The 20024-nt window shown below is 46.7% G+C and overlaps 3 protein-coding genes and 1 long non-coding RNA gene across 4 annotated transcripts; 2 read left to right on the top strand and 2 right to left on the bottom strand.

Moving 5' to 3' along the window:
• Positions 1 to 959: 959 nt before the first annotated feature.
• LOC109750508 (3-ketoacyl-CoA synthase 5-like) lies at positions 960 to 2667 on the top strand. Its single transcript, XM_020309467.2, has one exon. The coding sequence runs from the start codon at positions 960 to 962 to the stop codon at positions 2421 to 2423; it is 1464 nt and encodes a 487-aa protein (XP_020165056.1). The 3' UTR covers positions 2424 to 2667.
• A 4039-nt stretch (positions 2668 to 6706) lies between these two features.
• LOC109750496 (profilin-1) lies at positions 6707 to 8948 on the bottom strand. Its single transcript, XM_020309457.3, has 3 exons — positions 8651 to 8948; positions 7774 to 7911; positions 6707 to 7140 (listed from the first exon to the last, which is right to left on the bottom strand). The coding sequence occupies exons 1-3, from the start codon at positions 8771 to 8773 to the stop codon at positions 7006 to 7008; spliced, it is 396 nt and encodes a 131-aa protein (XP_020165046.1). The 5' UTR covers positions 8774 to 8948; the 3' UTR covers positions 6707 to 7005.
• A 3331-nt stretch (positions 8949 to 12279) lies between these two features.
• Positions 12280 to 16177, bottom strand: LOC109750509 (phosphatidylglycerophosphate phosphatase PTPMT2). Its single transcript, XM_020309469.4, has 6 exons — positions 15836 to 16177; positions 14520 to 14642; positions 14249 to 14342; positions 14012 to 14094; positions 13622 to 13711; positions 12280 to 12823 (listed from the first exon to the last, which is right to left on the bottom strand). The coding sequence occupies exons 1-6, from the start codon at positions 16010 to 16012 to the stop codon at positions 12572 to 12574; spliced, it is 819 nt and encodes a 272-aa protein (XP_020165058.1). The 5' UTR covers positions 16013 to 16177; the 3' UTR covers positions 12280 to 12571.
• Positions 16178 to 16644: 467 nt separating this feature from the next.
• LOC120968087 (uncharacterized) lies at positions 16645 to 17766 on the top strand. Its single transcript, XR_012188816.1, has 3 exons — positions 16645 to 16772; positions 16865 to 17108; positions 17388 to 17766. It is a non-coding gene; the product is annotated as an uncharacterized lncRNA (long non-coding RNA).
• Positions 17767 to 20024: the final 2258 nt, after the last annotated feature.

Below are 20024 nucleotides of genomic sequence, written 5' to 3'. Positions count from 1 at the left end.
TGACCAGAGTTTTGCATTTTTGTGAGATTTATATGAATCCGTACCTTTTTTTATTAGCCTATCGTGTAATGTTAATCTATAATATTTTGAGCTTTAATTATAATAGAATTTATAGATAACAAGATGTCCTGGGAAATACAAATAAGAGAAAACAAATAGCCCACATAGTTGGCTGGTATATTCAAAACCTTATGTCCCCCTCAATATTTATTTTCGTACGTCCGCGTAGCAAATCTGAAACGAGAGTGCTCCTGCAGCGCAATGAAAAACATGGGCTACACAGATGTGCACATGATAATAATTTGTGAAATACTAGTTAGCTTGACATGCAATTAAGGAACAATACTACATCGTACTATCATTGCCCGTGCACTATTGGGCAGTAATCTACTCAATAATACTACATCGTACTATCTTTGCCTATGACATTAAGTATTTCTCCCACGATTTTATTACAGTAAGAAAGATTTTGAGTGCAAAGAAATGTTCGTCGAGATAAGATGCCAGGACACGGGCAGTTGACACTTGCACAGTTAGGGAAAAAAATTATATGAGACCAGGTCTCACGGTTAGCAGGTGAGACCCGCCCTGATGTATGACACGTGGCATTCACAAATCGCAAAGAATCTACCCCACCCCTCACCTGAAATTTGTGAATGCCGGGTGGGGTAGATGCTTTGTGATTTGTGAATGCCGGATGGGGTAGATGCTTTGTGATTTGTGAATGCCACCTGTCATCCATCAGGGCGGGTCTCACCTCCTAACCCGTGAGACCTGGTCTCATAGAATTCTTTTCCCACAGTTAGAGGCTTTAGTTTTGCAAGTCTTCTGAAGTACTTCAACATTACAAAGTATAGCATATGCCCTTGCAGGAAAATATCCCACCCTTGCCGTTCCCTCCTATATATATATCCTCCTCGGCCACCTCTACATGCACGTACACCAAACCACCCAACACCATGAGTTTGCTCTCTCATCTCAAGAGCCTCAGATTTCTATGCCACCGCGCTGTCAACACCTTCCTCCTGCGAATTGTCACCACGATGACACTTGCAGCTGGCGTCCTCAAGAAAGTTGCACCATGGCTAGCTGCTTCACTTGAGACCGTGCCCCAACATAGGACCTTATGTCCCATCCACCTACTCCTTGCCGTCATTCTATTGGTCATCACGACTACCGTCTGCCTTGCACTCCGTCGTAGAGCTGTATACCTTGTTAACTATGCTTGCTTCCGACCAAGCTCCAACTTAAGACTCACAAAGGCAACCTTCCTCGAGCATGCACATCTCTCGCCTTTGTTTGATGATTCTACCGTCAACTTCATTGCTACTATTCTTGAGCGCTCGGGCATGAGCGATCAGACATGTGCCCCACCTGTACATCATTATATAGAGCCATATTGTAGGCTTGATGAAGCACGTGCCGAAGGGGAGTTGGTCGTCTTCTCCGTGATCGACGACCTTATGGCTAAGACGCGTATCAATAGCGACGCCATTGGTGCTCTTATCACCAATTGCAGTGCATTTAGCCCGGTACCATCCATGGCTGACATGATTGTGAACAGATACAAGTTGCGAGGTGATCTTCGTGTCATCAATCTCTCTGGGATGGCGTGCTCTGCAGCGGTGACCTCGGTGGGGCTCGCAAGCAACATGTTGCAGGTCATGCCTTGGGGGTCGCACGTGTTGGTGGTGTCGACAGAGACCATTGGGCCATCTTACTATGCGGGTAATAAGCGCTCCATGCAGTTGGTTAACATCTTGTTCCGCATAGGCGGTGCTGCCAAGTTGTTATCGACTTCTAAGTCCAAGGCTCGGTTTCATCTTGGACATTTCACGCGGACGATCACTGCGGCAAACAACGCTGCTTACCGATGTGTTTATCAAGAGGAAGATGACAAGGGCAACTTAGGGATTGCTCTCTCTAAAGACCTTATGGATGTTGCTAGGGACGCACTCAAGGACAATATCATGACAACCGGGCCTCTTGTCCTACCAGCATCAGAGCTTCTCAAGTTTTTGTTCTTCTATGTGGCGAAAAAGGTCCTCCGTTGGAGGAAGATCAGACCGTACATCCCCAACTTTTGTGTTGCATTTGAGCATTTCTGCATCCATGTCGGTGGACCGGCCGTTATCGCCTCAGTACAACGTGGTCTTAACCTATCAGACAAGCATGTTGAGGCGTCGAAGATGACGCTGCATCGATTTGGAAACCAGTCGACCTCGTCGGTGTGGTATGAGTTATCATACATCGAGGCCAAAGGCCGGATGAAGAAAGGCGACAGGGTATGGATGATCGGATTCGGTGCAGGGTATGAGTGCAACACCGTTGGGTGGGTATGTATACAACCATCTTCACGTATGGATGGACCCTGGGCTAGCTGCATCCATCGTTACCCAGTGGACGTCTCCAAGAGTGGTTAAATCAAGAGGATTTGTTTTTGCGGGGGGGAATCCAGAGGATAATTACATATACTGCTAGATAATCCAATAATAGGGACAATACTATTGGTTGTCCAATACATCTTGTGAGTTTTTCAAAAAAATGATAATTCATAGAGAGTACTCCATGTATTTCTGCTGTGGTCTGGCCCTAACAATAAGACTGTGATTGTACTGGTGCCTCCCTTGTAAGCATTATTCTCCTTTTCTATCAAAATATGGTACGCTTAAGCACACTCTCAAAAAAAACTATACAATGCACCCTCAATGTCAAAATATAGTGCATTTTAATTTGTGTTAAGTCAAACATTGTAAATTTTGACAAAGTTTGTAAGAAATTATATGAACATGTAAATACCAAATATGTTTTATCTGAAAATATATTTGATAATGAATTTAATGGTATTAATTTGATATTTGAGTTAATATTTTTTCTAAGAATTTGGTCATTGTTTACAAAGTTTGACTTTAGAGAAAACTAATACTATGCACTATATTATGACACAAAGTAGTCGGAAATTCAATTCGGCTCCCAGGGTCACATGCTCCCGGCCAAAAAGTAATTTTTGAAATGTCAAAAAAATCAAGACAAAATTTTTATGTATTGTCAGTCAGATCCAAATGCTACTTGTAAATTTTGAGGCAAAACGGTTAAGCATTTTGGTCTGTGCAAAAAAAATGAACCCCAAATGTCACCCCAAATTTCTTTTTTTACCAACAAAACACTGCTGCTCTGTTTCGCATGAAAATTGTCAAGCATGCTTGCGACACTAACACTAACATCCGCAAAAAAAAACTAGAATTTTTTTAAATTGTTTACCACTCCCTTTGTCCCACAATATAAGAGCGTTTTTAACACTAGTGAAGGAGGGAGTATCTTTTTTCGTGTGATGCTCCCGGGAGCCAAAATGCCCCTCCCCAAAGTAGTATGATCTAGCATAAGAATTTATAAACAACAACATTGCATAAACTTGTCGTGTGTTCAATTTATCAATGGCGGATTTAAGATTTGGCAATGCGGGGGCAACCACGGACAACTTTCCAATGGCTTGGCAAAAAAAATCTACACTACAATAAAATTGGTATGATGGAAAAATATTGCACTAGTAAAAATAAAACTAGTAAATTGTTTATGGGTCATGGCCCCATGACCCTACCCCTAGATCCGCCACTGCATTCTAGTACAACTTGCAAAATACGACAAACTTCACTTGTGTGAACAGAGCGCTAATCCCTGCCGTGATGAAAACAAATTCCCCCCCCCCCCCCCCCTCTGTTCACTATTATATCCTAGCTTTTTTTGAATGTATATATGCATTTTAATGTGTTTGTTCACTCATTTCAGTCTGTGTGTATGGTTTATATAAAAATATCTAAAGTATTTTATATTTGTGAACGGAGGGAGGGTGAAGTTTGTTTTAAACCTTGAACTCATACAGCTCGTCAGATTTGAACCCTAACCTCTTAATCCCTGAAATCAATGTCCTGTACTCATTGATCCTGGTCAATCTCGACCTTGGAGCTGTTTGGCGTACCGGGATAAGGCCCATCCCAGCCGGGATTGCGATCTACTCTCACTGACATCCATACCCCCACGTCATATCTATCTTCTTCCCCAGCCCCTTCATTCTCGTTCGCCTGCAATCAGCGCCGGTCCTCATCCAGCACCTCCCTATCTCCACGGTGGCCGGGCGCCTCAACCCCGCGCTCGAGGATATCGCGTCGCTGGTGTCCGCCCGCTCCATCACGTCGCTGGTGGTCGCCTGCCTACTGCGATGGCTAATGGCTACTGTAATGTTTACGCCCATGTAACTTGTCCGCAACCTCACAAATAAACCCCGTGGCTAGCTTAGGAATCAATCCACCTGCTTGCTTGCTTAGGTTAGCTTTTTTGCACTTCCATCTCTCGCCGAAGTTATTAAACAAGATATCTCGTACAAGCCCATCATATTCAGGTCGTTGAACAGCGTTGGCTGGGGAAACATAACACCGGCGATGAACCGCTTCTCGTCGTCGGCGGGGCCTCCGCGACGACGTGAGGCAGACCCGTGGAGTCATCCGTCTGCTAATGTTGGGGTGAGCACGCACACGAGGAAGAAGTGAGCGCGATAATGGTGCCAGCTCGCTGGGCGGCGCTGCATGAGGAGACGGACGCCTCGTCAGCAAGTAGAAAGGAGAAAGATTGGGGGAAGAAGATAAAGATGACAAGTAGGACCGCATAGCCAGTGAAAGCAGCGATAATCCAGGCCGGGATCCTCCTTTTTCCTGTACAACAAACAATATATGGTTGGTTTATGGTTGAAATTGACCGGGATTGCTAAGTACAGGGTATAGATTTCAGGGATTAGGAGTTTGAGGTTTAATTCAGACTAGCTCTACAAGTTTAAGGTTTTTATCAGACTTTACTCACGGAGGGAATAGCTCCAGAATTTTCCAAATCAACCCCTACATCGGCCAACGAGGGGTATAGCCGAATAATCAAGTTTTGACGTCAAATTCAGTAGACCGACCCTCCTGCGCCCCCCACCCCGCGGGCGGCCAGGAGGGAACCCTAGCCGCCGCCGCCGGGGCGCTCCCTCCTCCTCTCCTCCCTCCCTCGCCACCGCCAGGGGGTACAGCCGGGCGAAGCGCGGCTGGCGCCGGCGGTGGCGGGGAGATCTCGTCCTCTCGCGCGGGGCCCTGATGCGGGACGGGGCGGCCGGGCTGGGGTGCGGTGCTGGCGGCGGGCGCTGCGGCGTGGCGGGGAGCCGGAGCTGCGGCGACGGCCTCTCTGGCTGCGCGACGGGCGTCGTGGTGGCGGAGCGTGCGGGGCGGCCGGTGGTGGCGGATGGTGCGGCAACGCAACTCCGCCAGATCTAGCCGTGTCGTGACGCGGGCTGCGGGCGGCGAGGACTGTGGACGGCGCCGTGGGGTCCGGCTTCCTCGGGCGCGGCGGCGGAGCGCGGCGACCGGTGTGTCGGATCTGAGGCGGCGGCCTCGCTGGTACGGACGGCGCTCCTCTGGCGGCAGGGAGTGCTCGTCGGTGAGGTAGGCCGGATCCCCTCGGCTGCGTGGGCAGCGAGGTCCCGGTGGGCGCTGGTCATGGCGCGGGGAGGTCCCGGTCTCCCCTCGTCGGATCGGAGGCGAGCTGGTCCGCTCGTCATGCATGACCTCCGGCCGGTCTGGATCTCCGGCGTGCTCGCGCCTGCTGATGTTGTGACTGGTTCGGAGGTGGCGGCAGGGTGCTTGGCCGGGGGAAACCCTTGGCCGCCGGTGGCGGTCACGGCGTCGATGGCATCCCGGACGCCATTCCCTCCTTGGTGGCGGCGCCGAGGCTAAACCTCCCCTGCCTCCCCCCTCCCCCTGCGCCCGGGTGAAAACCCTAGCCCCGGTGGCTAAGCGGCGGCGGCGCCACAGCGTCGTTACCTTCTTGAAGGCGCCGACTTGGGCATGGGGATGTTGGGTGTGCATGGCGAGTCTGTCTGGTTCCTGGTGGCGGCCCATGTCTGGCCGTGTCTCCGATGGCGACCTCGCCCTTTCTCACCTTGTACTTGCCGTGGTGGAGCGGTACTTCATCTCACTCATTGATGGCGGCGGAGATCGGCGGCATGGCGCCGTGGAGGCTCGGCGTCCGATGTGCAGAGATGGACTCGCGCAGGAGGAGGTAGTTGTCTGGCGTCATGGTGACGTCGATGGCAGTAGTGGCCTTCACAAGGTAGAAGATTCAATATAATCTGAAGACGGACTTGTGGAAGATGGCGGCGACGACACAAGAGTGCGTTTGATCGGATTGTGCCCCAGACCCGGTATGTGGCTCGGCTGGGGCTTCCGGCTTTTGATGTTAGGTTTAGGTGAGTGGTTTGGGTAGTGGCCCAGCTAGCATCCCTACATCATATGGATAAGAGGAGCGGCATATGTTGCCAAGATGGTAGTTTCAGGTATATTGTTTGTAATACTTTATAAGGTCCTCGAGAATAATTAATAAAGTGGCCGTATGCATCTCCCAGATGCAGAGGCCGGGGGCCGACCCCGCTGTATGGGCAACGTATCCAATAGCTGAGTGGATCTGACAAATGAAATTGGCTTTAGCCTAGTGGCTAGGATACACAGTGGTACAGTGGTGTATCCTACGCCCATGGTTTGAATACTGTCAGGAGCGAGCCAGGGTTAGGAGCACATTTCTGGTGCCTCATCCGATGGGCTTCTTCTATAAAAGTATGTGAAAATTGACGCTTGCTGGCAGACAACTGTAATGCAACGGCACAACGTAGTACCAGGCAAGCACGTCAGTAAAAATGCAATCATCTTCAATAAAGCAGCAGCAGAACCCACAAGTTACCATGACGAGGCAAATGTACATTACTCAGCGAAAGAGCGGCTGAGTTTGATACGACGCGATGCCAAACATTAAAAAGAAAACATAGTAAAATCCTTTTTTTCCCTTCGACACGTCACCAACCGACAAACCCCAAGCTAAAATTATTCACTGCATATATCATGCGGTACGCCAAGCAGATGGATGCAAAGCCCACAGTAGAGCAAACTTAGTCCCAGACGACCAAAATAACATCATATCAGGGCGGGCTTAGAAACCCTGCTCGACCAGGTAGTCGCCGAGCCTCTCCACGACCAAATTGCACTGGCCAGGAGTCATGGGCTCATCGTAGATACCAAGAATCAGGGCCATGCCGGTCTTCTTGATAGTGATGCCACCGGTGCCCTATAAGAAACATCATGGAAACATGTAAGAACCAGCTCTCTCTTCAGTAAAAAAGGGAAAATCGACGATCTTCTCTACTCTCTAGTCCCCGTAATGTAGTAACTTCGTATATATGGATTTCTGCAACATAACTGAAATGCATTATGCAGTAATGACTACCAACTTCTCCTTGAGGGGAATATCAGCACATAAGTATCACCATTCGGTAGACTGGAAACGCACTAATGACAATCTAGCAGCTGAACCACTAATAGATGGTATGCATGCAGGGAAAGTGAGCAACTACAAGTCCTTTAGTCTACACAATACAGGGAAAGGAAATTTGCATGTACGAGCTATAATAGACATGAGGCTTGTACATGCTATGGTGTCACGATTTTATCAAGCAGCATGAGTTGTCCTGTTTATAATGGATAATGTTGAGAGCATTCATCTAATGAACGCGCTTGTGTTAATTGGGGGGTAAAGCGGTATAGTAGCTCCACAATGAGGATTAATAACATATTATTCATAAAACAACCGGTACCAACAGAATAAATTAATTCAGTTTGCAGGGCAAAGCTAACATGGGTGTTACAGAAAAGTCACGAAGCGTTGATGGTTCGCGGGCAGTTTCTTTCAAAAGAAATGTACCTTCTTTCCTCGGATGACAACCCCAGGTTCACCTTGGATGACCATGTACTTTGTGCCTCCAAGGAAAAGACCAGTTGGTGCAAGATGTCCAGGTTCCTCAAAGTCTTTAATGATGCCAGCAATCTCCTCGGGCTTGAACTGCAGCATCCAGAAGCAGAGAACAAGGAAAGTTCAGATAGAGCAGGCAAAATAAAACCTAAAACAGTCATAATGAACATATTGTGCACATAAAAAACGTTAGCTCACATGACTGGTTACAATCCGCTTTCATGGTGAATTGAGTACCTTCTGAAACAACAGTATAGTAATTACCAGGTCCATACAATAAACCATGATACGGCATGATTTAGCCACCAGGCAGAATGAATCTAAGGCAATGCTAGATCGTTTTTTTTTCCTTCTCTGTTGCAGTACCATGCTCCGGTTATCCTTTAGCAGATCCCCGACTATGAGATTTATATGTAGCCCAACACTAAGCTACTAGTATATTTCTGATACTTCTACGAACTACTCTGATCGCAGGTTGAGTAGGATCACACGGCCAAGGGAACGAATCTGATCCCACCATCTACGCATCGTTCAACTCACAAGACACCTCGTGAAATTGACATCGATACCCGCTCCCTGCACACGAATCGTACGAGCAGGCAGCGCACGCGCTAACCCCAACGAGCGTCCAGCAGCAGCAACGACGGGAACGTCGCCACGGAGGCCGCGAGATCCGCGGCTCCGGTCGGCCGAGATCCGGATCTCCCCCGGCTCGGGCCCGATCCGGGCGCGGGGAGCAGATCGCGCGCGGATCTAGCGCGGCGCGAGCGGGGCGGGTCAACCAGAGCCGAAACGAAACGGAGCGGACCAACGGAGAAAACGCCTTTACCTGGGGGAAGTTGGGGGACTGCGCCCAGACGCTGCCGTCGTGGCCGAGGATGGCGGCGGAGGTGAGGTGCTGGCCGTCGATCTCGCAGCACAGGTGGTCGTCGACGTACGTCTGCCACGACATCCTCCTCCTTCTCCGGCGGCGACTTCTCTGGGCGGCTGCTGCGGCGGATGCTGCGTGGAGCGCACGCGGTCTCGGCTCGGCTGGGGATGCTTTGCTTGGACCTGGATGTGTCGTGCTTTGACGGCTGGCTGGGATGGGCTGGGGCGGGGTGGGGTGGGGGGAATATATCGGTTGCGTCCGCGTGTGTGTGGGAGGCAGGTCCGGGTAGAAAACCCTACTTTTTCGTTTTGCCCTTTTGCGTTTTTTCTAGAAATGGAAAAGAATTATTATTAAATTTTTTTGTGGTGGTGAGAGAGTGGGAGGGGTGAGATTTGTTTTCATTTTTCTTTCTGTTGATTATTATTGAGGAATTTACTCGAAATTTCCTGTGTGGGTATTTGAATTCCGATCTTACTCTTGATTTGACTTCACCGAAGATGACGGTGGTGGCCAGATCTCGATGGCGGTAGAAGGAGAATGTTAAGCTGAAGCATGCGAAGGAGCGAGGTGGCGATGGGCCAGGGTAGGAGAAATTTAGTGGGTGCTCATAGAGGAGGCGGGAGAAAGGACTATAGGAGTGTGATATGAAGGAATGCGAAAACAATACGTGAGAAAGAGCAGCGTCGGGAGGAAGAAGAGTAGAAGAGTTGCGCGCAAACATAGGGGCGAAGGTCGCCCCCAAGAACAATCTTTTTTCTCCAAGCCTCGTTTCCTACACCCCCTCCATGTTTCCTTCGCCTTCCTTTCTTCCTCCTTCATTGACCCACCTCTCTCCTAGATCTGGAGGCCTTGCCATCCGGGGAGGTGAGGAAGAGGGGTCCTCGTGTTCCTTACCAGCAGTAGGTTTATTAGATGCGTCTCTGGTGGCTGCCTGTGGGTCTTCTCCCTTTCCAAATAAACCATATATGGTTATCTTCCTCCTCCTTCCTTTCATCTCATCCATGGTGGTTGGGATTGAGGACATGGGAGGGCTTCAAGGGAGCAAACCTAAGGCCCTTCGTTGGGCTACAACTAATGCCTTCTTGGATCCTTGGTGTTGCAACATCCTTCCACGCAAGCTAGCCACCATGGAGGTGGTAGCAGTTTCGTTGAAGGACTGGTGATGTTGGTCTCTGGATTAGAATCCCTTCCGTTTTCTTTATATTTTCTTATCTAGTTCCCAGGTCTGGAATGAGGCTCTCCAAGGTCACCTCGGTGGTGGAGGAGTTATTGGGAGATGGAAGTTATGATTGGGTTCGCGCACAGCATCGGTGTTTCACCATCGAATCTTCTGGCCGAATGGCGGCTTTCTTTCTTCCTCCCGACTAAGATGCCTAATGGGAGGTATTGTGGCTCCAGCATGAGACCCATGGCGAGGTGCCATAGAGGTTTCGCCGTCCCAAATAGTGTCGTCCCCGCCGACGACAAGGCTTGGTTTGTGTGGGAGCGGCTTGAGACTCGATTGCAATCTGCATCAGCTGTTCGGGGTCCCCTTTGTAATCTTCAGGGATTAGTTTGTTATTTCTTGGTTGTTAAGGGTCCTGTTGTAAGATGCTATGCGCCATCAATTTATGTTTAATATAGCGTTGGGGTCCTTCTGGACCCTCCTTTTCGCCAAAAGAAATGAACAATCATTTTGTAACCATAGTTTTCTTTTCACAGGCTAAAATAACTTTTAGGTTGGTTTTGATAACCCATTGTGTTTGTTACCACGTCTTATAGAGTTTAGCCCACGTTCACTTCTTATTTTTATGGTCAAAGATGGCTGGGAGTGCGAAGATGTGCAAATTGGCGTCTGAGGTACCGTATTTTGGGTGTTATTTAACACACAATGTGTAACGTTGCGGTGCGAAGATGTGACGGTTGGGGTGGGAGTATATCGATTGCGCGTGTGTGCGAGGGAGGTCCTCACAAATCCTACTTTTTCGTTTTGCCTTTTACCTTTCTAAAAATGGAAAATAATTATTATTGATTTTTGTGATGGTGAGAGAATGGAAGGAGTGTGATTTTTTTCTTCTTGTTTTTATTGAGAAGTTTACTGTGTGAATGTTTGAATTCCGGTCTTACTCTCGGTTTGATGTCACAGGAGACAATGGTAGTGGGTTGTGATGGATTGGTGGTGACGGATCTCGATGACGACATAAGGAGGACATTGAAGTGGCAAAGGATCTCGATGACGACATAAGGATGATGGTGGTGGGTTCTTTTTATTAATCATTTTGGTTTACAATAGTTTTCTTTTGGCGGGTTAAAATAACTTTAGGCCGGTTTTGATAACCCAATGTGTTAATTACCTTGTAGTCTTGTAGAGTTTATCCGGCGTTCATTTGTTATTGTTTTGGTCAAAGATGGTTGGCGGTGCAAAGATGGGCATGAGCCATTTGAGGAGGTCGACTAGTGTACCTTTTGTGTTATTTAATATAATATAGTCACTATGTAAACAAAACCCTTAAGGTGTGGTTGTCCACAAGGAATCCATGCATTTCATAATGTATCTACGTTTATATGGGAAGGTAGTAGTAGACACGCAGTTCCGTGATGAATCATAGCTTTGGACGGGGGTGACAAGTCAATAATGATAGTTTTGGTCAATTGTGATGAATAATTAACCAGTACGAAGAATTTGGAAACATGCCAGGTGTTGCTCGCTAAAATATTATTCAAAAGGAACAGTGTCATAATTTTCGACGAACAAAATATGTCACTGAGTAGCATTTGCCAATGTTTAGCTGGATAGAAAATTAGTTGATCCGTCACGATAGCATGTCGTAAGAACAATCTAAGTCGAAGGACCAACCAATAATTTGACATGACAGGGGCAACATGTGGGGGACGATTGCAACTTCTTTTAATAGTTCTCATTGGCGAGTTAGAGATAAGTGCGATAGTTTTAGGTTGGTGCCGTGCCAACAGGCGACTGATCAAAAATCTATGTATGGCGACGGTTCAAAAGTACTATCTCGGTGTCAAAATATAAGATGTTTTGTGTAGACTAAATTAGCCTACAAAAAAGTCTTACATTTTGGTACGGATGTAATACTACTACTAATAATTAAGTCCACAAAAGGAGCCATGATCGAAGAACCTCTCATGACAAGTGGCAACAGGGTGTCGCAAAGAGGTAGCTATCATCAGAGAAGAAGAGAAGAAAAGCAAAACCGAACCATTTGCTTTGGGGATTTGTCGGTGACCCCACTCATCGCCAATCCAGATCCTAAATTAAGATCCGATCAGGCGATCCGCATTCCGACGGCGACAGGAGGAAACTTGCAGGGCTGGAGCACCGATTTTGCTATCCCAACTGGGGTTCACTTTCCCTCAACGAGATTCGGTGCCCAACTCAAGCAGAAAAGTTATTCCGGGCGCTGCCATCCACAAGAGAATTCTAAAGGGCTTTTTTCCGACGGGAAACTGTCGATTTCGCCAATCTCGAGACTCCGCAACTTATCTGATCTCGCCAATCTTGAGACTCCGCAACTTATCTGATTTCGCCAATCTCGAAACTCCGCAACTAGTCTTCAGCAGAAGTTGTATGGTGGCCTTGCAAGTTTAAACAGTTGCTACTTTATTTACAAAATAAAATAAAATAAAATCAGAGGTCCTGGTCCTGTAGAAACTTAAACACAGGGGCAGTCAGGCAAGCACAAGATGCAGAACCAGCCCCCAACAACGATGTATGCACGGAGCAAGGACAAAACGAGCTTGATCCGACACAACAACGTGAGAACACATGAGAAACAGGATGAGCAGCACGGTTAGGAAGATCTTCCGGCAGAGGAATCGGTCGCATCGGCTCCACATCGACGAACCACTTGAGACCGGGACCTGTGCGGTACGGCGCTAGGGTGCCCGCAAGTCGGCATGCGACGGCGAGTCGCCGCTAGATCGCGTCGGGGAAGGAAGCAGGCATGCCAGCATCTTCTTCATCATTGGCCCTGATGGGGTGGCCGTGTGAGAAGGCAAGCTGGCATCCTCCCTGACAACGCCTGGCAAGCCAGAGCCATCTTCAGTTTGCGGTACCGCGTCCCCTGATGGAGATGATGATGTTGCTGCTGCTGTTCCAGCGACCTTCGTACTGAATTCCTGAACCACCTGCCATTATCAGGGCCACCGGACGGGAAAATATTTAAGTAGGAGTATTTCAAAGAGTACTGATTTAATCTAATTTAAACAATCTTCTACCAAAGGACCAACATGGGCACATGAGGAGCTGCCTCTCTTTCAAGACCACCTCGGAAATTCGGAGTTCTACAGTGATTGCACCGCTGGAAAGTAGATAATTCATCTTTTAATTCGTTCTATAATTAGTGGGCTGGATTAGGCCCACTGGGAGTGAGTTTGGTCCACAGTCCACATTATATAAATTTAGTGCAGTTATATGATAAAAGTGGCTAACATGTCACGGTCCAAGCAGTTTACAGGTAGCAGCATTGATTTACAGATAAGATATGAGTTCCATGTTTAATCATCTTTAAATGATCAAACCACAAAAGAATCATTTTTTTACATATGGCATATAGGCTGCAGGTGATTGGTCCAGGTGCAAAGAGTTAGAACAAACATATCTCCTGGCAGCGATGTTCCCTTTGTGCTTGATGGAAGCCAGATTAACTAACCCCTTAACAAAGATAAGTGCAAACGAAGGGAGAGGGCGCTAAAGTGCAACATAATTTCTGCTTCAGTTAGTTATCAGCTATCACCACCTATATGTTGACTGGTAACTACCTCTCACAGGTAACTTATGTCGATCTGTATAATGTACTCCCTCTGTAACTTAATGTATGGAACTTGTCACATCAAAGAAACAACACAACTGGAGAGCAACAAAACCAAACATTGCTAGTTCAATGAATTGGTAATTTCAGAAATGAGTTAGGATATGTCCAGTACCTTCCTCTGGGAACGGGTCAGCAGCACTCTAGCCCTTTTAGATCTCACATGCTCAAATGCTGTGGTAGGTGTCATATTCTTGTACTTCACCTGATAAAAATCAAGCATAAAAGATTCCACTGAAGCACAATACAAAATTAATTCCAAATAAGTGGTATGCAATAATTTTGTTATCACTATAAAGGTTCTAAATAGCTAGCAATAGTTCGGATTCTTACCCTGAAAGCATGAAAACCGTGATTTCAGTAAATAGCTCTGCTGTAGCTGTTTTAGATTATAGCCTTGAAGGCGTGAAAACCACAAATTTGGAACCTTGCCTACTATGAATCGTAAGTTTTTAGCTGAATGGTTCACATGTTGCTTTCTCTAAAAAAAGAATCAGAAACTTACCAGATAGCACAAGACAATCGTTGTACTGCGTCCCCTTCCAGCTTTGCAGTGAATATAGGTCATCCTTCCACGAGATGCGTTTCCTGATTAAGCATGAAAAATTAGCATTGAAAATCTTAATATCTAACAGAAAGTGATGTGGGAATGGCCGGTAACTTCATCATTTATTCTGTATAATCAAATAAATATTTGCTTAATTAATAAGAATTAATTTGGCAAACTCTGATGCTCACTTACTATGAATGAAATCAACAGCTTGACTAATATCCACAAGTGATGGAGCAAACATATAATCTCTTGTAGGAATAACAAGGTGATCAATCCCACGCGACTGTAAATTTTTAACATATGAGCACTTATGTCATAAGGAATACCAGTTGGTCATGACTCCAATTGCAACAATTATGATTAGAGTGTGGACATAAAATTCCGTGCAATTATAAAGGGTTAAATGCTCTGTACAATGCTGTTCATCTTTTACATATAAAATTATTTGTGTGTTACTTGCCTTGTATACTGATGTTGGTACTAAAGTCTCAAATGGTTCATTCAGGGTTACAACGCCATGTACTCCAAGCTTCTGCAAGCGTGTAACATCCCTACGGAATGGAACAGCTCCGAGCAAAATGAACTGGTAAAGAGAAAATGTTTACATCAATGAGACTTATTCATCTTATCTTTATCAGTTAGAATAAGAGCATAGAACCTAGTGATAGGTTTCAATCTCATTAAATGAAATAAATACTCAAACAGAAAGAGTGCATTAGAATTCACCATCACATAATGCAAAACCAAAGGCAAATGTGAGTACATCCAAATCTTGATCTCCACATCCATGGAGAGAAGTACACAGAACCAGCAACTAATCCGCAATAAATACCATGGTCATGATCACAATAATCAATGTGTGAATGAGGAAACTGACACAATGTAGAACAGTGACTAAAACTGATAATAAACAGCAATCAAGTGAGCAAATGTATAAGTACCATATACATTAACTTAAGCCAGTCAAGATTTGAAGTTAGAATGCTTGTTTCTCACTTCACCATGGCACAACGGCCATTAACAACGAGTAGGACTATTTCTGGTTTGGCTTCTGAATTCTGATTTCTGCTCATTTGTGCTTTAAGAGATAAAAATACATCAGGCAGGCCTAAACGTCTGGTCAGTGCAGCTATAGACAAACATGACACTATGAAGCTGTTGGAAAACATCAAACCAGACCCACGAATAGCGTAATAACTCTTTAATTTCTGACAATGACTGAAAACGGAACCAACATCATATGGAGAGCACCCAAACATGGTACTCCCTCCGTTCACTTTTATAAGTCGTTCAGACAACTGAAAATGAGCTACTTTGCACCCTGTCTGAAATGTCTTCAAGGCCTTATAAAAGTGAACAGAGGGAGTACATTCAATTCTGGGTTTGCTTTAAAATTACAGAGAACACCCCGTACCCCCCCCCCCCCCCCCCCCCCCCCCCCCCGGCGCCCCTTGTCTACCAATCTGCTGAAGCCAGTATTCAAAATATTACTTGATACTAGTTGCTACCAACAAAGAAGCATAGTTGCTAACTCTGACAGCCCCACGGAACAGATTTACACATTTCAGATGAATGTTTCTTCTCACTCCAAATAATGCATTCTAACTCAGGACAGAGGTTACTATACTTAAACTAAGACAAAATGATAACAGCGTTTGCATCTAAAAGTTCACCGCGATGGAGGATATTACTTGCTCATCTGACAAATCACTAGGCAGTCTCGCTGGAGATCAAGTCTGCTGGAAAGGCGATCTACGGTGGCGGCAGCACACGCACCTGATCGACCTCGTCCCACCACCGGAACTCGGCCTGGACCTTGCTCCTCACCACGTTGTAGAGAAGCGTCGGGTAGAAGAGCGCCCTCGCGGCGGCGCCCACCGCCGCCTCCTTCGCCTTCCTCCGCGCCCGCGCCCCCGCCCCGCGCCGCAGGCCGAACGATTCCGCCGCGGCCATGGCAAATCGGCGTTCGGCGGCCGGGTGAACGACGGCCGGATTGATTGCCCGTCGAGATCGCAGGGGAGGTCGAAGGTCTTCCGACGAGCTGGCCTCCTCCGGTGCTCGAGGGCTGAACTGCCAGCGTTGGGGTGGATTTTTTCCCCCTGTTTTTCCTCCATCTGTTTTTTTTCCTTTGAGACGTCGATTTGTTTTTTCTGCTGTGAGAAAAACTGGGGTTGAACCAAACCTGGGCAAACGGGCCGGTCCTGGCGTGCCGGTCCAATAGCCCTGGGGTTGGGTACGGGTGTCGGCACGACACGGCCCGTTTAGGTTTTTTATATATAGGCCAATAGGCTGATAGAGGCGCAAAACAGGACGTGGAGTTATTGAGCGCCAGCACAAATGAGCTCGAAATCCTGGACGTTAAGTGACGCATGCGGATGTGGTCCATACCTTTTTACAGGCGCTGGTGGGCTGCCAGAAAATAGACACTGTTCAAAAATACGTACCCGACCGCGGGTGGTTGGTGGGCCCTGTTTTAACGGCAGGGTAGCGTCCATTCGACATTGATGAGATGGGCTGTGGGTCGGAATCGGCGTACCCATCTGATCCGTGGACCAGATACTTTTAAAAAAAGAAATTCACTTTCCGTTCGGTGGGTTCACGCAGAAAATTAGCTGCCATTAGGGCGGAGCTCATTTGGAAGCCGGGGACTGGGTCGTAGAGAGGAGTGCCAGCGGCGAGGCACCATGGAGTTCCTGCTGCAGCTGATGCGCGAGTACGTACATCCTTGCTTGTCTAGCGATCTCGTCTCTATTCTTAGTCCCCTGGATTTAGTGATTGACAGGATTTGGTTTCGGCCTGAATCAGATCCACTTTCCCTGGAGGAGGTCGCAAAGAGCTTGGTGCCGCCCCCTATGTCGGCAGGGGCGACGGGAGGCGATATGGTGGCGGAGCAGGAGGTGGTGGAGCAGGAACGGGCGGTGGACAGCGCCGAAGCTCAGATCTTGGCGGCCAGGGTAGCGGCGGCCGCGGACAGGAGAGAGAGCTCACCCTCGACGTTGAAGTTGTCAACTGGGAAGATGAATCCCCGGGCGCCTGAATGGAATAAGAGGTTAGTGGTGGATTTGTTCTTGCAGTCATTAATTTACGGCTGCAAAAGAAAGAACTTTTGAGGAGTGGAAAATTCCTGCCATTAATAGGTGCTTGCAGCAACTTAGTGTTGGATTTATACTCGCATTCAGTACAACTAGGTATGTACATGAAAGTTCCGATGAGTGGAGTAGAACAACTAGTGATTTACATGCAGTCAGTAGGCCATAATTCATTTTTACCCCATAATCAGGCTTGCTGAACCCTGGGCAGTTAATATGTGAGTTGGCTCCGCTTGCAGGCTGAAGATAGTGCTGCTGCACCGAGCAGAACACCGTGCCCAAACCATGGGCAAAGCCGCGTGCTGCAAAACATGTGCAAATGCAGTTACAGGCCTCAAATATCTTGTCAGCAAACTAAAACATCTCAAGCTGGATGTGCTCGCGTGCAGTTGCAAGGTTCGAGAGGCAACGAGCATTTATTTCCTTCAGTAGGACTGTCATCTCATCGCTCGCCTGGTACATGAAATGGAAGTTTGCAGTGATACAGGGCGTACAACTGAGTCCACAATCAAAATTTAATGCTTTAGACAATGTGTACAAAAAGTTGTGGCACAAGATAATTTGCCAGGTGGGGATACTGCGTCCATAAATAATTAGTGAAATCCATTGGCCCTAGAAGACTTATGGTCGTCGGAGTCAGTTCATCAAGCAAATGGTGTGCGGATGCAAGGCTGGGAACATCCCTCTGAGATGTCCTGGCTATGCTACCACCACAGGACGGAGCTGGCTGGAACAGAGGTTTTACCATGTTCCTTGACGCTGACTACTCCACAGCGGAGTGCTTGGAATGGGCGTAGCACATGGTGGAGATGTGGCATAACTACACGATGTGGGTAGTTCCATGAGAATCAAAAATAACATTTAAAAAGAAGCAGCACATGCGTGAGGGATGGCTGGCACTTACCGGTGCGTCGGCGTAAGATGGGGCCGGCTTGCCAACATCTGTAGCCATGGTTATCATTCTCTGGATTGAGTCTTGGTCAAACTCATTTACCCTTGGCAACACAGAATATTGCTTGTTGAACATCCCAAGGCGGAGATTGTCCAGCAGGAATATCCGTGAGTGCTACAAATCGTTAGCCACAAAAAATAGCAGTTAACTAATGTCATGAATTTGGGGATTTGGTGTCTGATTTTTGCTGCACATTTCTTTTTTGTTTCCTGCTCTGCTAGTTCTTAGTTAAATTCCATGAACATAGAGAAGGATATCTCGTCAGTCATCACAGTGTGGTTTCCTTTGTACTTGTTGATTGTATTCTTTGGAGTCCAAATCAATTTTTGTGGTTGTTACTAGCGCTTGTTTGTTTGGTATAATAACATAGGCCTTATTTGTGCTAGAAAGTATCCTTTGCAACAATGGGTTTGAAATTATTTAGGATGAAGTATCAGATAATGATAAAAATCTAAGCTACATTGTTCATGAGTGGTCAAATAAAAAGACACATGGTATTCTTTGGCATGACTCAGTGCTTCTCAACAAAAATGAATATTTTTCTCAGCAGAAAAAATGGAACCAAATTCTCAGTCTGCATTATTCGCGCTTAAGAAGAACTCTTGGAGATGGCACTTGTTTCTACAGAGCATTCGTTTTTTCCTACTGCTACCTCTTGAGCACTGTGTTGGTTTTTCCTTGAAGAGGAAAGGGTGATGCAGTAAAGTAGCGTAAGTATTTCCCTCAGTTTTTGAGAACCAAGGTATCAATCCAATAGGAGACCACGCTCGAGCCACGCACCTACACAAACAAATAAGAACCTCTCAACCAACGCGATAAAGGGGTTGTTAATCCCTTCACGGTCACTTACGAGAGCGAGATCTGATAGAGATGATAAGATAATATTTTTGGTATTTTTATGGTAAAGACTAAAAGTAAAGAAAGCAAAATAAACGGCGCCAGAAATAGCTTGTTGACGGGAGATTAATATGATGGAAAATAGACCCGGGGGCCAAGGTTTCACTAGTGACTTCTCTCAAGATAGCATAAGTGTTACGGTGGGTAAACGAATTACTGTCAAGCAATTGATAGAATTGAGCATAGTTATGATAATATCTAGGTATGATCATGTATATAGGCATCACGTCCGTGACAAGTAGACCGACTCCTGCCTGCATCTACTACTATTACTCCACACATCGACCGCTATCCAGCATGCATCTAGAGTATTAAGTTCATAAGAACAGAGTAACGCTTTAAGCAAGATGACATGATGTAGAGGGATAAACTCATGAAATATGATATAAATCCCATCTTTTTATGCTCGATGGCAATAATACAATACGTGTCGTTTCCCCTACTGTCACTGGGATCGAGCACCGCAAGATTGAACCCAAAGCTAAGCACTTCTCCCATTGCAAGAAAGATCAATCTAATAGGCCAAACCAAACTGATAATTCGAAGAGACTTGCAAAGATAACCAATCATACATAAAAGAATTCAGAGGAGATTTAAATATTGTTCATAGATAATCTTGATCATAAACCCACAATTCATCGGATGTCGACAAACACACCGCAAAAAGAGGAGTTACAGCAAATAGATCTCCAAGAGAATCGAGGAGAACTTTGTATTGAGATCCAAAGAGAGAGAAGAAGCCATCTAGCTAATAACTATGGACCCGAAGGTCTGAGGTAAACTACTCACACATCATCGAAGAGGCTATGGTGTTGATGTAGAAGCCCTCCGTGATCGATGCCCCCTCCGGCGGAGCGCCGGAAAAGGCCCCAAGATGGGATCTCATGGGTACAGAAGGTTGCGGCTGTGGAAATAGGGTTTTGGCTCAGTATCTGATGTTTCCAGGGTATATGAGTATATATAGGCGAAGGAGGTCGGTCAGGGGAGCTACGAGGGGCCCACAAGGGTGGAGGGCGCGCCCAGGGGG

The sequence above is a fragment of the Aegilops tauschii genome, chromosome 7, assembly GCF_002575655.3.
Source record: "Aegilops tauschii subsp. strangulata cultivar AL8/78 chromosome 7, Aet v6.0, whole genome shotgun sequence".
Taxonomy (NCBI): Eukaryota; Viridiplantae; Streptophyta; class Magnoliopsida; order Poales; family Poaceae; genus Aegilops; species Aegilops tauschii.
Note: the sequence above shows the minus strand (reverse complement) of the source record. Positions and strands in the feature narration are given on the sequence as shown.

Bases quoted from the DNA above. Each gene is read 5' to 3' on its own strand.
- LOC109750508 (XM_020309467.2), top strand. From the start codon at position 960: ATGAGTTTGCTCTCTCATCTCAAGAGCCTCAGATTTCTATGCCACCGC.
- LOC109750509 (XM_020309469.4), bottom strand. From the start codon at position 16,012: ATGGCCGCGGCGGAATCGTTCGGCCTGCGGCGCGGGGCGGGGGCGCGG. The intron at 14,343-14,519 runs GCAAGTAACACA...AAAAATTTACAG, and splicing joins TACCAACATCAGTATACAAG to TCGCGTGGGATTGATCACCT. The intron at 13,712-14,011 runs GTAAGTTTCTGA...GATTTTTATCAG, and splicing joins CGATTGTCTTGTGCTATCTG to GTGAAGTACAAGAATATGAC.
- LOC109750496 (XM_020309457.3), bottom strand. From the start codon at position 8,773: ATGTCGTGGCAGACGTACGTCGACGACCACCTGTGCTGCGAGATCGAC. The intron at 7,912-8,650 runs GTAAAGGCGTTT...TGGATGCTGCAG, and splicing joins AGTCCCCCAACTTCCCCCAG to TTCAAGCCCGAGGAGATTGC. The intron at 7,141-7,773 runs GTACATTTCTTT...TGTTTCTTATAG, and splicing joins TTGTCATCCGAGGAAAGAAG to GGCACCGGTGGCATCACTAT.